At 36.2% G+C, this 13,471-nt stretch overlaps 2 protein-coding genes across 4 annotated transcripts; one reads left to right on the top strand and one right to left on the bottom strand.

The window, feature by feature from the left end:
* Positions 1-47: 47 nt before the first annotated feature.
* On the bottom strand, positions 48-3,193 carry LOC125189227 (hexokinase-1-like). The gene is made up of 9 exons (XM_048086516.2): positions 2,707-3,193; positions 2,188-2,338; positions 1,926-2,108; positions 1,774-1,848; positions 1,516-1,671; positions 1,335-1,433; positions 1,102-1,232; positions 675-756; positions 48-574 (listed from the first exon to the last, which is right to left on the bottom strand). Exons 1-9 carry the CDS (start codon positions 2,976-2,978, stop codon positions 233-235), a joined length of 1,491 nt encoding a protein of 496 aa, XP_047942473.1. The 5' UTR covers positions 2,979-3,193; the 3' UTR covers positions 48-232.
* A 5,002-nt stretch (positions 3,194-8,195) lies between these two features.
* LOC125187614 (protein IQ-domain 26-like) lies at positions 8,196-10,547 on the top strand. 3 transcript variants are annotated; one of them, XM_048084236.2, is made up of 4 exons: positions 8,196-8,720; positions 9,124-9,443; positions 9,548-9,745; positions 9,809-10,547. In XM_048084236.2, exons 2-4 carry the CDS (start codon positions 9,132-9,134, stop codon positions 10,361-10,363), a joined length of 1,065 nt encoding a protein of 354 aa, XP_047940193.1. In that variant the 5' UTR covers positions 8,196-8,720; positions 9,124-9,131; the 3' UTR covers positions 10,364-10,547. The 3 variants fall into 3 exon arrangements, with proteins under 3 accessions (XP_047940193.1, XP_047940195.1, XP_088914574.1); XM_048084238.2 differs by lacking the exon at positions 8,196-8,720 and having other exon boundaries at positions 8,731-9,443; positions 9,812-10,547; XM_089058448.1 differs by lacking the exon at positions 8,196-8,720 and having other exon boundaries at positions 8,731-9,443.
* Positions 10,548-13,471: the final 2,924 nt, after the last annotated feature.

The following is a 13,471-nucleotide window of genomic DNA, read 5'->3' as shown; positions in this document are numbered from 1 at the left end:
TAAAAGAAAACACTAACAAAATAATATTCATCCTTAATGAGACAAGATTGAAATTTTTAGACTGCTTTATTTCTCCCACTTCTGCCAAAAAAAATCTCATGTCCACAGAAAAATCGAACATTCCTCAATGTGTCATCACCATCTCTACGTCTCAAAGAGAACTGAGAGTTCTCTATCATCATTCTCCACTTGAAAAATAGTGCAAAGGAAAGAAAAACAAACACGAGATTTCTCACGACGTCTCTTCGAGATAGAGCGAATGGGAAGCAGCGAGAAGAGCTGCGCCAATGCCCGACCCATCGTTGAAGTGCTCAAACACGACACTCGATTTGGTGGTGTCCCCGATCAGCTCAAACACCGTGTTCTCCAAGCACTTTCTGTACTCTGTGTAGTGCTCATACAAGCCACCGTCCATGGCTATCATAGTCTTCTCTCCATTACCCTTGACAGAGTCCCTCCCCGTCTTCTTCAACACTCCCAAAATGCCTGCGGCCGCAAGACGAGCCCCACGTGTCGCAATTATGTTGCAGAGCTCTATCACCACCCTCCTCTTCTTCACGGAGATATGAGATATCTGAGTAAAAATCACATTGTCATATATACTTCCTGCTTGAGATCAAACAACGTGTGCCTTGTTTGCAAGGCGTTCAAACGAGCACAAAAAAAAACTGTACCTCCAGTATACTCTTCAGTTTTTCATACACCACCCTCAGATCAGACGATGTATCCTGATGCATAGCCGACATTTCTGGAGTCCTGTGTGTACGGGATCCGAAATCAAGCCTTTGTTTTTCATTTACTAAATAAAAATTCGACATAATAAGCAAGCAGAGTAACAGTATGTGACCGAATAAGACCATCTTCTTCTTTATATCTTCTCTTTCACATACACAGAAGACGGCTTCTGATCGGCTATATTGTACAGATAGGTCAATTATTTTCTTTGTTCGCAGTTTCAAACGTAAATAGAAGGCATTAAAATGTAATGTGGTTCTCATATTCCTACCAAATTCAAGTTTTCAGGCAAGAAAACTATGACAGTACTAAGATTGGAACGATCATTGCGAACTGATTATAAAACTCATTTCTTCATGGAAATACCTCAAAATATATGGAATCTTGAGTTTGGCTGGAACTTCATCACCAAAAAAACTAACTTCTTCAGCCAACCTAAGTAAAACTCGGCGTAAAATTTCTCCCAAGTACATCCCAGAAATTAGCTTCTCAAACATCTGCATATGCATAAATAATGTAGTTATTTGTGTAGTTTTGTAGTTGAAAAAAATTATAATGGAGTTATGCAGTTGAATAATCGAATGAGACATGTCTCCTACCTGTTCACCCGGATTCAGGCTATCAGTGTCCATTGCATGGTCATACTCTGTCAGCGGGAGATGTGACGATCTGAAGTTGCCCCACTCCATGTTTATAGCCTGAGTTGTGTACCATTTGAGCTTTGAAAAATTCGTTTGACCGATCAAATTAATAGTTTAATGCATAAGATCATTTGCTAACCATTTCACCGGATTTAGGCAAAGGACCATGCCATTTTGGGATGGCTTGAGCGCGTTCAACATATGCAGCATTCGATCCAGTACCCAATATTACAGCAATAGTAACATCTGGATCGGAATGTCTTCCTCCGGCTAATGTTCCAATCGTGTCATTGACCTGCCATGATCATCACAAACGGAAACAAAAGTATCTGAAATGAATATTTGAGGATATATGATACTCAAAAGTGATCTATGAAATTAAAAAACACAAACGCACCAAAGCTGCCACCCGCATATCAACACCCTTTCTCTTCAAGGCTTTTGTTAATTCAGCCACCACGTCTTGGCCGACCTGCAATGATCAATGGAAATATGACTAATGAACTAACAAAAAGTAAACGAGTAAGTGTGCTCAAGACGAAGTAGTACCGTGTCATTAATAGAGAATCCTTTTGTCCACCTAATCAGAGTTCCAGAGTTTATCGAATTCTGCATCACCGGGAATGAGAAAGTGAAACCCAATTCCCTCTCCTTCCCAGCAGGTTGTTCATATAACCGTTCTTCGTCAGCCACAAATTCAGCAAGCTTCTCCGCAATATAATCAAAAAGTGCCTGAAAATAGCGGGTTTGGATGTTTCAACAATGTGGTTACAACTCATGCAAACTAAAGGAACAATAAGCAATCCCTCACATCCGAGCTTGCACTCATCAGCGCAGGGGGGATTGATGCTTCGGCAAATTCCTGATGGACAACACCGCGCTTGCTGCCTCCTAACTCAACACGCAACACACGGAAGTTCGAACCCCCGAGATCTAGTGCATAAAAGACCCCTTCCTCATCTCTGGTGTAGGAAAATGCAAATGCACATCAAAACACAAACAATACACATCTAAAACGACAAGCGCAAACAACGTTCATCGCCCTTGTTTTAGCACAAAAGTAGTTATACATTCATTCTTGAAAACCTAGGATTCATGATCAGACTAAACAACATAGAAAAAGGGTAGCTTTTGCCTACAACAGAGCTCATCAAGAATCATCTAAGCAGCCAAGGATCTCCTATTTCACTCAAAACAAACAAGAAAAACAACACAGCAAAACTTCACAAATCCTCCATCCACATCAAAAAACACATAAAAAGACTCAAGATCTCTCTCCCTCACACACAAACACACACACATTGAAGCAGAGAGAGGTTATAATTCATACCCAGTGGGGAGATTATCGACAAAACTGATGAGCATCTTGAGCTTGCTGCCACCCTCCGATGCTAAACCAGCATGCATTTCAACAGTCATGGCATCTGCAATCTGCTTCAATTTGGCATCGGGGGTCCCACATTTCTCGTCAAATTCCTTGACAAGGGCCCTCGTCCGGGCCCACCTCCCATAACTCCTCATCCGCTGCCGCACCAGCAGTGCCGCCGCAGCCACCACCGCCGCGGTGCCGATCACCGCCACCCCGACCGCCACCTTCCCCATCTCCGATCTCGCGGATTAGGAAAGAAAAGATTAGATGCTTGAAGCTTTTGTGGTGCAAGAATCAAGAAACGAAAGAATTGATGAAATGAGTTGGGAAATAGTCAAATCACGGGAAAATAGAGAAATTGGGGTTTATTCTGGAACGAGAAAGTTTTTAATTGTGAGTGAGTTTTCTTTTAGTTTCAACTTTAAGTGTCGAGGTGGAAAGTCCGCCATTGAAGCTCTGTCTCTTAACTCTTTATTTTTGGAGATCTTCATTTATTTTTTATTTATTTTGTTGGATTTTAAAAAATTTAATTTCTTTATTTCAAAGGATTAAGGAAATACCCGATTTTATCTGAATTAAGTACTTTTATGTTTGCTTTTTAAATTTGTATTGCAAATTTTTAATATGATTTACCAATTTTAGCAAAAAGTTTCACATGCTTTCGAGATTTTGTTAATTTATCAATAAGAAAAGTTAAGTAGAATGTTACTTATTTGAGTAGCGATATAATTACACGTGATATCATTATCAGTCGCACATGTCTTACGTGAATGTGAATAGTACATAACATAAATAAATAAAAAATGAAATAGTAGTCCAGTCTCACCAATTACATAGATAAATATGATTATTAGTAATTTACAACATTTAATAGGAGGGCTAACCGTTGACCTTATAAAACAACAAACGTATGAGTACACAAGCTATTGACTAACTACATGAAGTTGTGAATAGTGATATCTCAACATATTTGTGACCTATTTGATTGAACCATTTGCTCGGTCAAGTACACTATCGTCCGTAGCGCCGGTTAGAGACAAAGTATTGCTTGGGATGGAATCTTGCTTCCAATTCTGATACCGAATATCCAATATCCAATAGAAATCTCATTTTATCAATTTTGTCCAGTTCACGTTAAAAATTTCATTTCACTTTTACCATTTTTGGAAAGTGGACTCATATTTCACTAACTCACTTTACTCATATTTTATTATAAAATATAGACCTACGAACCTTATTTTATTGGCTCTCAGTTAACCGTGAACCGAGAAAATAAGGTTAGGGTTTAGTTTTGGCTAATAGGCTTAAGCTAATCCCGGTTCTCGGTTCTAACCAAGAACCGAGAGGTTAGAACCGAATAACTGATATTTTTTTATATTTAATTTTTAACTTTTTATATATTGATTTTAGTTTTGTTATTTCAGTTTTGAAAAGCAAAAAAGCAAATGAAAAAGTACTATAGAAATTGTATCGTTCGTCGCCCGTTTAGGCAATTGGCATATTCTGCCAATATGAATATTTTAGTATTTAAATTTTATAGTGTAGGTTTGTGATGATATTATGGTTTAACTATTATTAAAACCATCAGTATTCTATCAATATGGATACTATATGATTACGATTTATGAATTCTGATTTTATGTTTAACAATTTGAAGTCTAGAATTTGAATTATGGATCAAATCCCAGTGAATGCAAACAAATTTTTTTTATTGTCTGTCACAGAATTTCGGTCCCTTCGGTAGAACCGAATAACATGTCGGTCAGAACCGATCGGTTCCTCAAATAACCGAACCGACTTAAGATTCGGTTCCGGTTCTTGAATTTGGAAAAAAAATGGATTCGGTTAACCGACTTATCGGTTCGGTTCTAACCGAACTGACCGAATCCTCACCCCTAATAAAATCAATATATAAAAATATGTCTCACATTCCATTAACTTTTTCTACCACTTTCATTTACAAAGTCAAACAATTTTTTAAAATTTGTGCCGGTCGAAAATGAGACTTCTATTGAGGACCCGAGGGAATACACATTTCTTTCTATACCAATTTTAATACTAGTTCTCTCTCCGACCAATAGAAATAGGTTGAATTTTTTTTTCATTCTTCCCAGAGAAAAAACTCGTATTCATTTATGAAAACTTTTTACTCCTCTTTTACTTTATATATCCTCTTTTACTTTATATATTATGTATGGGTCCTAACACCCAACACATTTTTTCCGACTACTTTTTCTCCTCAATTAAATATTAAAATTTATATCATCCCTAATTAGCCTAATTCTATTAGCTAGACAGAGGGAGTAGTAAATTATCACTAGCGGCAAATATACCTCAACTTGAACATCATTAGACAAAACCCAACAAACACATATGACATGCAAAAAAAAAAAAAAACATCCAGTGTAAAACCTCCAACCAATTAAAGAGATAACTTTACCAAAAACTCATGAAATCACACATGCATGGCATATACTACAGTATAATATTCAAACAAACCCTCAAATTCATTGAACAAACCCTAAACTTTCAATTCATTGAACAAACCCTAAACTTTCACAAGGTACAACACATATAAGACGAAAAAAAAATATTTACACATCATAGGCCGGATGTTGAAGACCAAAACTCTCAAAATCAACTATCGTAGGGTTTGGTTTCAAAACAAAACCTCCAAACCATGAATTCTAGTTCATCACGGTGGCTCTAAAGAAAGAGCCAAAGAACAGACTCACATATTCACATGAGCTGCAAAACACAATGTACAATGCCCTAGGAATCTAATGCACCACTTTTCATAATAGGCCAACTTAATTGAACTGTCGGTCTTCGGTGGAGTTTCAGGAATGACAAATGATAAACTTTCAGGAATGACAGACGATAAACATTTTGTTAAAGAGGGAACATTTTTTTTGTTAGCAAATTTTGTTAAGGTATCATTTTTGGTCCATAACGTTTAAAAAGAGCATTTGAGGTCTATAAAGTTCGATTTAACATTATATGAGCCTTTTTTTCACTGTTTTGATTTTTTTGAAAGATTATACCCTCAATGCCATGAATGTCTATTTACTCTCACTTCTGCATTAAAATATTTAATTTTTCTTTATTTCTTTCTTCTACCCCCAATAGGAAGTATGTCTTCAAAAACGTCCCTCCTTATTTTAAATTATATTTGGTGTAATTTTGTCAAATAACGGGGATATTTTTAAGTTTACATATAGTAAAACAAAATAAGATAAAAAAAATTTATGGATGGCTAAACTAGCAAAAATGATATCGTCGGTGGTTACGGGAGTAATTTTGCTCTAATTCATTAGAGGCATCATATTACATCCGATTCTCAATATGCCAGATTGAATTATTCATAAAATGTTCAACATTCAAAATTTCAGGTATTGACTTATTGCTATGATTGCGATTAAAGTAATTATTATTTCTGGCATTCATAATTCGCTCGATCCCCTTGCTATTCAAATTTCAAAACTTGAAAATTTCAGTTTTGCGATTAAAGTAATTATTATTTCTGGCATTCATAAGTGTCACATCATTGACTATCTTTGTCTCACTCTTAGCATGACTTCTTCATTGATGTTGCCTGCAAGAAATTCAATTTCTCCAAAGACAATTTCAGGAAACTTGCATAATGAGATTTTTTTTTTATTTCCCCCCACACTTCATACTCTTTTCTTTATAGCAGTTGGTGTGGGGCAATGTTTTAAAAACTGGACCGGACTGGCCGGTTCGACCGATTCGGCCGGGAACCGGTAGGTGGTCCGGTCCGGTTTACCCTATAGAACCAATGACATGTTCAACCGCCATGAACCGCTGAAATCGGCGGCCGGACCGGTCTGGCCGGGAACCGGAAATCGGTTTAAATGCTTTTCAAAATTTAATTTTAAAATTTCGGCCTTGAGAGGTGTCAAACTCAAGACCTCATGATGAACTTACCAACAATTCTACCACTACACCAGAAGGACTTCTTCATAGAAATATGAGCATAAGTTAGTTTTATATATTAAACACGAAATATTTTATCTATATAAACTAATAATTCGTGTTAAATAGCAAAGTAATTAGTAGTGATATTAAATTATCATCCACTTTATTTATGTATCACTAACTGCTTGTTTTATTATTATTTGTATAATACGTGAATATGTGATTAACTATACTTAAAGTGTACTACTATTTGATTATATACTATTTACTCAATATATATTTTTAATTCATGTTTATTAATATATCTTTATGTATAATATTATTTTGCTGCATTAATTTTTGAATTTAATACTATGAACTTATTTATTTTTATACATAAACTATTAAAAATTTTTATTTACAATAACTTACTAGTAGTATAATTTATATATTTAATCATATTTTTTAATAAAATAATTAATAAAATTCTATCATTCACTAAAAGTCTAAACTTTTATAGGTGGAGGTGTAATGTTTTTGGGATATACTAAAAATATTTGGTATATTATTTAATTATATATATACACATTTATAATAGTATAACGGTTCGACCAGTGATTAAACTGGTTGGACCGGTTGAACCACGAACCAGTAGCTTCGCCGGTTCGTTGGCTGATCCGATTTTTAAAACATTGGTGTGGGGAGTGGGCATATGCTAGTAGTGTAAATCTCAATAATACAGTTCTACTATATGATAAGTATAATCGACTATAATATTTATTCATAAACATTAATAATAAAAAATGACTAAGGATATTTTTTTAATATTTATTCATAAAATATAATTAAAAAATGACTTAAGGATATTTTTTTATGCAATTAGAACGTCACATTAATTTTCTAAATATATGATCGATGCTTAAAAAAATATCCTTACTTTTTTTATCCCGACTAAAATTATGGGACGCAAATGGAAGCGTCCTAAAAAAATAAAAAGATTAAGATAATTTTTACTCAACTTAAGAACACTTTCTTCTGTGTATAATTATTTTTTTTAAAAAAATTATAACACAAATGATTTTGTGTCCCTAATTTTGTGTCCTTATGTTTTTTTTATAGTGCAAGGGAACTATAAATGTAAGGAGTAAACTATTAGAAATATAGTAGTAGTACTTTTTATGTTTTCATAATATCATGGGCAAATCTATTTTTATAAACAAGGCACTTTTTTGTAAGTAGTGATTTAAGTGAACACATTAATGTACACATTGATAAATATAGATTTAAGTCAACACATTAATGTAATGTACACATGGATAAGTTAGTGTAGATTTCAGTCTAACACGTTAATATACATATTAATCCCTCCGTTCCGCGTTAGTTGAGTTATTTTTTTTTCTGCACTCGTTTTAGAAAAATGATAGTAATTATAGGGTTAAATTATGGTAAACAAAATAAATGAGATTTATACACGGAGGTCAGCTCAATCTTCGTAAATTTCACATTACACAATTGTACTCCTGAATTATTGATGCGAAGCGTTGAATATTTCCAATTTTAAAGATTTGCTTACGCACTTTTACCTCTGTCACTCTCTCAGAATAGCTTTTCTATAACTTCATCAAAAAGATTTTCTGCCTAAAATGGCAGAGATTTCTGAGTGAAACTATCCCAAAGTCAATACCAAAATACAGACTCCCAAATCCTACAAGATTTGTTCATAACAACCCCAGCTATTTTCCATCTTTTATCTTGGGTGGACTCAAATATAATTAAAGTTTGGATTTTTATTTATTTTGCGTTGGGGTTTGTGAAAAAAATGAGTGTAGAGGTTGAACATGATTTGGCAAGAGGAGAATGAGAGTTGGTACAGGTGTAATCTTTTCCAAAATCCCATAATCAGTTTGTTGAGTTTTGATTTGAATATTAAAAAAAGGTGTCAGGATTAAATATTCTATAAATGGTGTCAGCTGAGAGAGAGAGTGAGTAAAATTTACAGAGACTTTTGTTTGCTTTTTTTGAATTTGAGGAAGGTCTGTTCTTGAGTAATTTTCAAGGTAGATTTTGAATATTTGTATGATTATTATTACCGCAATGTTTCACTTTTTATTGAATTTTGACAGCTCGTGGAATTTGAGGTCGTTAGAAAATGATTGTGCCTTCCTTTCCTTTTTCCCTTTGAGTTTGTAATTGGGAGAAGTGGAACTTTCAATTATGTGTCACTTTTTTCAAACTTTTTTTCTCTCATATTCCATTTTTACAACATGTTTCTTGGCCTTTTATGTTTTTTTTTAAAACATTTGTTCACGAGCTCATGTCGGATGGATAAAAATAATACTATCATTTGTTTTTCCATTTCAAAAAATTGAATCATGAAAGCGAATTTTATATAAGGCCCATAATTTGAGCATTATTTTATGATTTTGAATTGATTTGAAATTTATCATTTGCAATCTTTAGTTGAAAACATGGGGAAAGCTACGAGGTGGCTGAGAGCGCTGCTTGGAATGAAGAAAGGGAAAGAAAAGGAGCGGAATCGGTGGAGCAAAGATTCCGCCGGATTGAGGGATATTCCGGCCGTAGACGCCGCGTGGCTGAGATCTTCGCTTGTCTCATCGGAGAAGGAGCAGACTAATCACGCCATTGCAGTTGCCGCCGCCACCGCAGTCGCAGCGGATGCCGCAGTCGCCGCCGCGAAGGCGGCAGCGGCGGTGGTCAGGCTCACCAGCGGCGGCGGCGGTGCTGCCATCAAAATTCAGGCTGTTTTTAGAGGCTTTTTGGTATGTGAATTAATCATTCATATTTTTATTTGCAGTGTTTCAATTTCTTGAATTTACATTTTGAAATTCGGATAAATTTGAATGTGGGCCCGGTAATTCGGCAGGCCCGAAAAGCACTGAGGGCTCTAAGAGGGCTTGTGAAGTTACAAGCACTTGTTAGAGGCTATCTTGTAAGAAAACGAGCTGCCGCGACTCTGCATAGTATGGAGGCTCTTATTCGGGCCCAGGTCCTTGTTCAGGCCCGAAGGGCCCGTAGGATAACGAACAAGCTCCAGCCCGATGCCCCGTCAAGGAAATCCATGGTAAGAAGTAAATTTGAGGCTCTTATATGATCAACAATTTGAGATAATTTTGTGAATTTGGAGCAGGAGAGAAGTGAATTAATTCAAAGCAAGAGGATTCCCGCTTGTTTTGATCCATCGGGCGAAAGCCCGAAAATAGTCGAGATCGACACCTGTCGGGCCGAATCGAGGTCTAGGAGAATGAGCAACGATGATCGCTCTCTGTCTTCCCCTAAGAAATACGTCCTTGACCATCAAGATTTCGACTGGGGATTCGTCCCACAAGGATGCAAGTCTTTGACCGCGCACAACACACCGAGGTTTGGTTGCTCGGGCCGGGCCATGATCGTCCCAGAAGAATGCAAGTCCTCAAGTGGCTTTTTGGGCCGGGCCACCACACCTGCCAGGAGCGTGTGTGGTGACACTTTCCTCGGGTCATACTCGAACTACCCCAACTACATGACGAAAACGCAGTCGTTCAGGGCGAAGCTGAGGTCCCAAAGCGCCCCGAAGCAAAGGCCCGAACCCGGCCCGAGGAGATGGATGTTGTTGAATGAAATAGTGGGATCAAGAAGTAGCTTCACCGGTGTTAGAATGCAGGGATCATGTATTAAGGTCGAAGAAGATTTTGAGCTTTAGTGTGTGTTTTTATTTTTATGTGTGCTTTAATGTTGAAGTTTGTCTGTGGGATGGAACTAGCATAGATTATGTCTGTTGGTTTCTTTTACTTTGGCTCGCTGTGACAATACATAGAATTTTAAATGTGTAAATCAGTGTGGACTCCGCTCTCCATTTACTTCTATTATTTTATTTTTTTTATCAATTAATGAATTAAATTCGTGTCTAACCAAATATTTATATGGAGTACTTTTCAGGAGGAGTGAGTACTACCTTGCTATGAACATAAGCAAAACAAAATAATTACTCCATACTATAATTACTCCATACTGTAAATCTGTAAAATAATTTCCATCAGAATTCGACTATTACATGAAGTATACTAGTTCCTTCATTCCGCAGTATCGGAGTCATTTTGCTATTTTGGTACGTTCTGTAATAGTAGATTCATTTCCTTTTCTAGCAAAAGTTTACACATTTTTCCTCTCATACTATATTTTCTCTTCATCTCCCTAACTTTTTCATTTTTTATTGTATTCTTCATTTACTTAACCTACTTAATACTCCCTCTATCCTATTAAAAATGAAACGTTTACTTTTTCACACATGTTTTAAATAAATAATAATAAATAGTTAAAGTGGAGAAAAAATAAAGTAAAAAGAGAATAATATAAAGGGGACTCTCCTCTACATTATTTTCTCTCTTACTTTATTTTTTCACCACTTTAGGTATGTATTATAATTTTTTCAAAACAAGTGCGCAAAAGTAAACGTTGCATTTTTAATGGGACGGAGGGAGTATAATTTTACTTAAATCACTTGCCCAAAAAAAATGTTTCCACTACTATAGAACTATAGAACGGATGGAGTATATAATATGTAAATATGATTTTACCACCCTGGATAGATATTACTATCACTTTATCAACTTGGATATTAGAGTTTACGTTTTAGATTAAAATTTAAAAGGGTAATCTAGAGCCTAGAGATTATTCTTTTTTTCGATGTTAAAGTACAAAAAGCCACACCTTTTAATTCTTTGCTTTACTTTTCCACCCTGAAACAATTTTTTGAAACTTTTAATGCAAACTTTTTAGGTTCAATGTTAAACAAAGGAGTATTTTACGGTTTTTAAGGAGAATATAATATGGTCTACGTGCCGTCGTATGGACTCAAAATTGAAAAGAATGATCTTATATTATTTGATGAAAATAAGGTCTTAAATTCCTTAACCAATGATTAGGGCTTGATTTGACTGATAATTGCGGGGATTTCTTGAAATTTGTGGGCTGTTTGCATTAATTCAGGCTTTATTAATGTCATATTTGCAATTGTGCTTTTGTCCTCAACCTAAGTTCTTTAGTTTTTTATAATGGAGCTATTTTAATTTTTTCATGTAATAGTTCAGTGTCAAAAAATAAATCAAATTACCTTATTTTTGGCTCGTGATGTTCTATAACTGGATATATTAATTCGGGGGAGCCACGTATCGTTTTAATAAAATATTTGACAAATTTACTGGAAAACGAATTAATGATCTAATAAAATTTTAAGGAGAAGAGAAAATATATCTGTAAGGTTTACACTAGCCAAGATACAAACAAGTAATACAACTATTACAGAAGATCTACTAAGAACTAGCTTAGATCTTCAAATCTGGAACAAGCCGTTTGCTAATCCGAGAAACCTGAAACACTTAACAAACAGATCAAATTCGTTCACCCACAAGAATTAAGCAGAGGAACGAATCCAGAAGGTAAAAGAAAGAACAAAGAGATCAGAAAAGATTAATAGGCTCAAGTTGCATCACATACAACTGCACAGGCCTATTTATCCGACCCTCAATTCCTTTATCCACCGATTGATTTGCCCAGGACTGAGAAACTATAGAAGATCTGCTTCCAAGTATCCACAAGCCCTAGACTCAGCAATTCCCACATATTGCAGTCAAGCACAAGAGCCCTAGCTCCTACAAATCACTCCCTTCCTCAAGAACTCAAGAAAACCTCCCACAATCACGGTCAGATCCCTTAGACCAGAAACCAGAGGTTTCCTTACACAGATTCTCCCTCACAACTGACTCAGTGTTTACACACGCAGCACCACGAAGGAGAACACTCCAATCTCTCAAGCTCACAGCACATAGAGATCAACACAAAGGAAGAAGAGAAGAAACCCTAATCTCAACACTCGGAGAAACAGCACATCAATCACTGAAGGTAAGGGGGGAGAGAGGGAGTATATAAAAGACTCTATCATAACCACCAATACTCAGAAGACACGTGTAGGGTTAAGGAGTGAAGTGGGCTAGGGCCTTAGCAACAATCAGGCCAACACTCTCGGGCTGGTTACACAGGAAGCAGACCGGCCCATTAACTAGGCCCACTATATTACATTTCTCCACCTTGGGCCTTATCAAATCAGCAAGGAATTTGGCATGTGCTTTTCATCATCGCCTATTGATGCCTGCCAAGTCAATGACTAAACAGACATCAAACCCATAGTGTATCCATCAACCAGTTATATAAATATAGCAAAGAATAATACACAAGGATGATACCTGACCACTTTACCTATCCAGAGTCTATGTGAAGCTTTCTGACACAGTAGAGCATCTTCTCCACTGAGAGACACTTAGTCCCCATATCTGCTGGATTATGGTTAGTGTGGATCTTTTCAAGGAGGACTTCACCTTTCTCCACTACATCTCTGATGAAGTGAAACCTCACATCAATGTGCTTGGTCCTGTCATGGAAGACTGGATTCTTGCACACTTGAATTGCTGACTGACTGTCTGAGTAAACAATAATGGGATGCTTAAGAAACTTCAGCTCACTCATCACTCCTTTTAGCCAAAGTGCCTCTTTCATGGCCTCTGTGATGGCTATATACTCAGACTCAGTAGTGGAAAGGGCTACAATGTGCTGCAGCTGTGACTTCCAACTAATACAAGATCCACCAAGTGTGAAAACATAAGAGGTGGTGGATTTCCTCTTATCCCTGTCATTTGCATAATTTGAATCTACAAAGCCACAGAGGTGAGTATCATATGAACACTTAGAAAAATTCAAACCATAGTTGACAGTATGCTTGAGGTATCTCAGTAACCATTTCAGAGCCTCCCAATGT

Source organism: Salvia hispanica, chromosome 5 (genome assembly GCF_029641045.1).
Source record: "Salvia hispanica isolate PSC_SH4W2 chromosome 5, Shi_PSC_v1, whole genome shotgun sequence".
Lineage (NCBI taxonomy): Eukaryota > Viridiplantae > Streptophyta > Magnoliopsida > Lamiales > Lamiaceae > Salvia > Salvia hispanica.
This window is presented reverse-complemented; position numbering and strand designations above follow the sequence as displayed.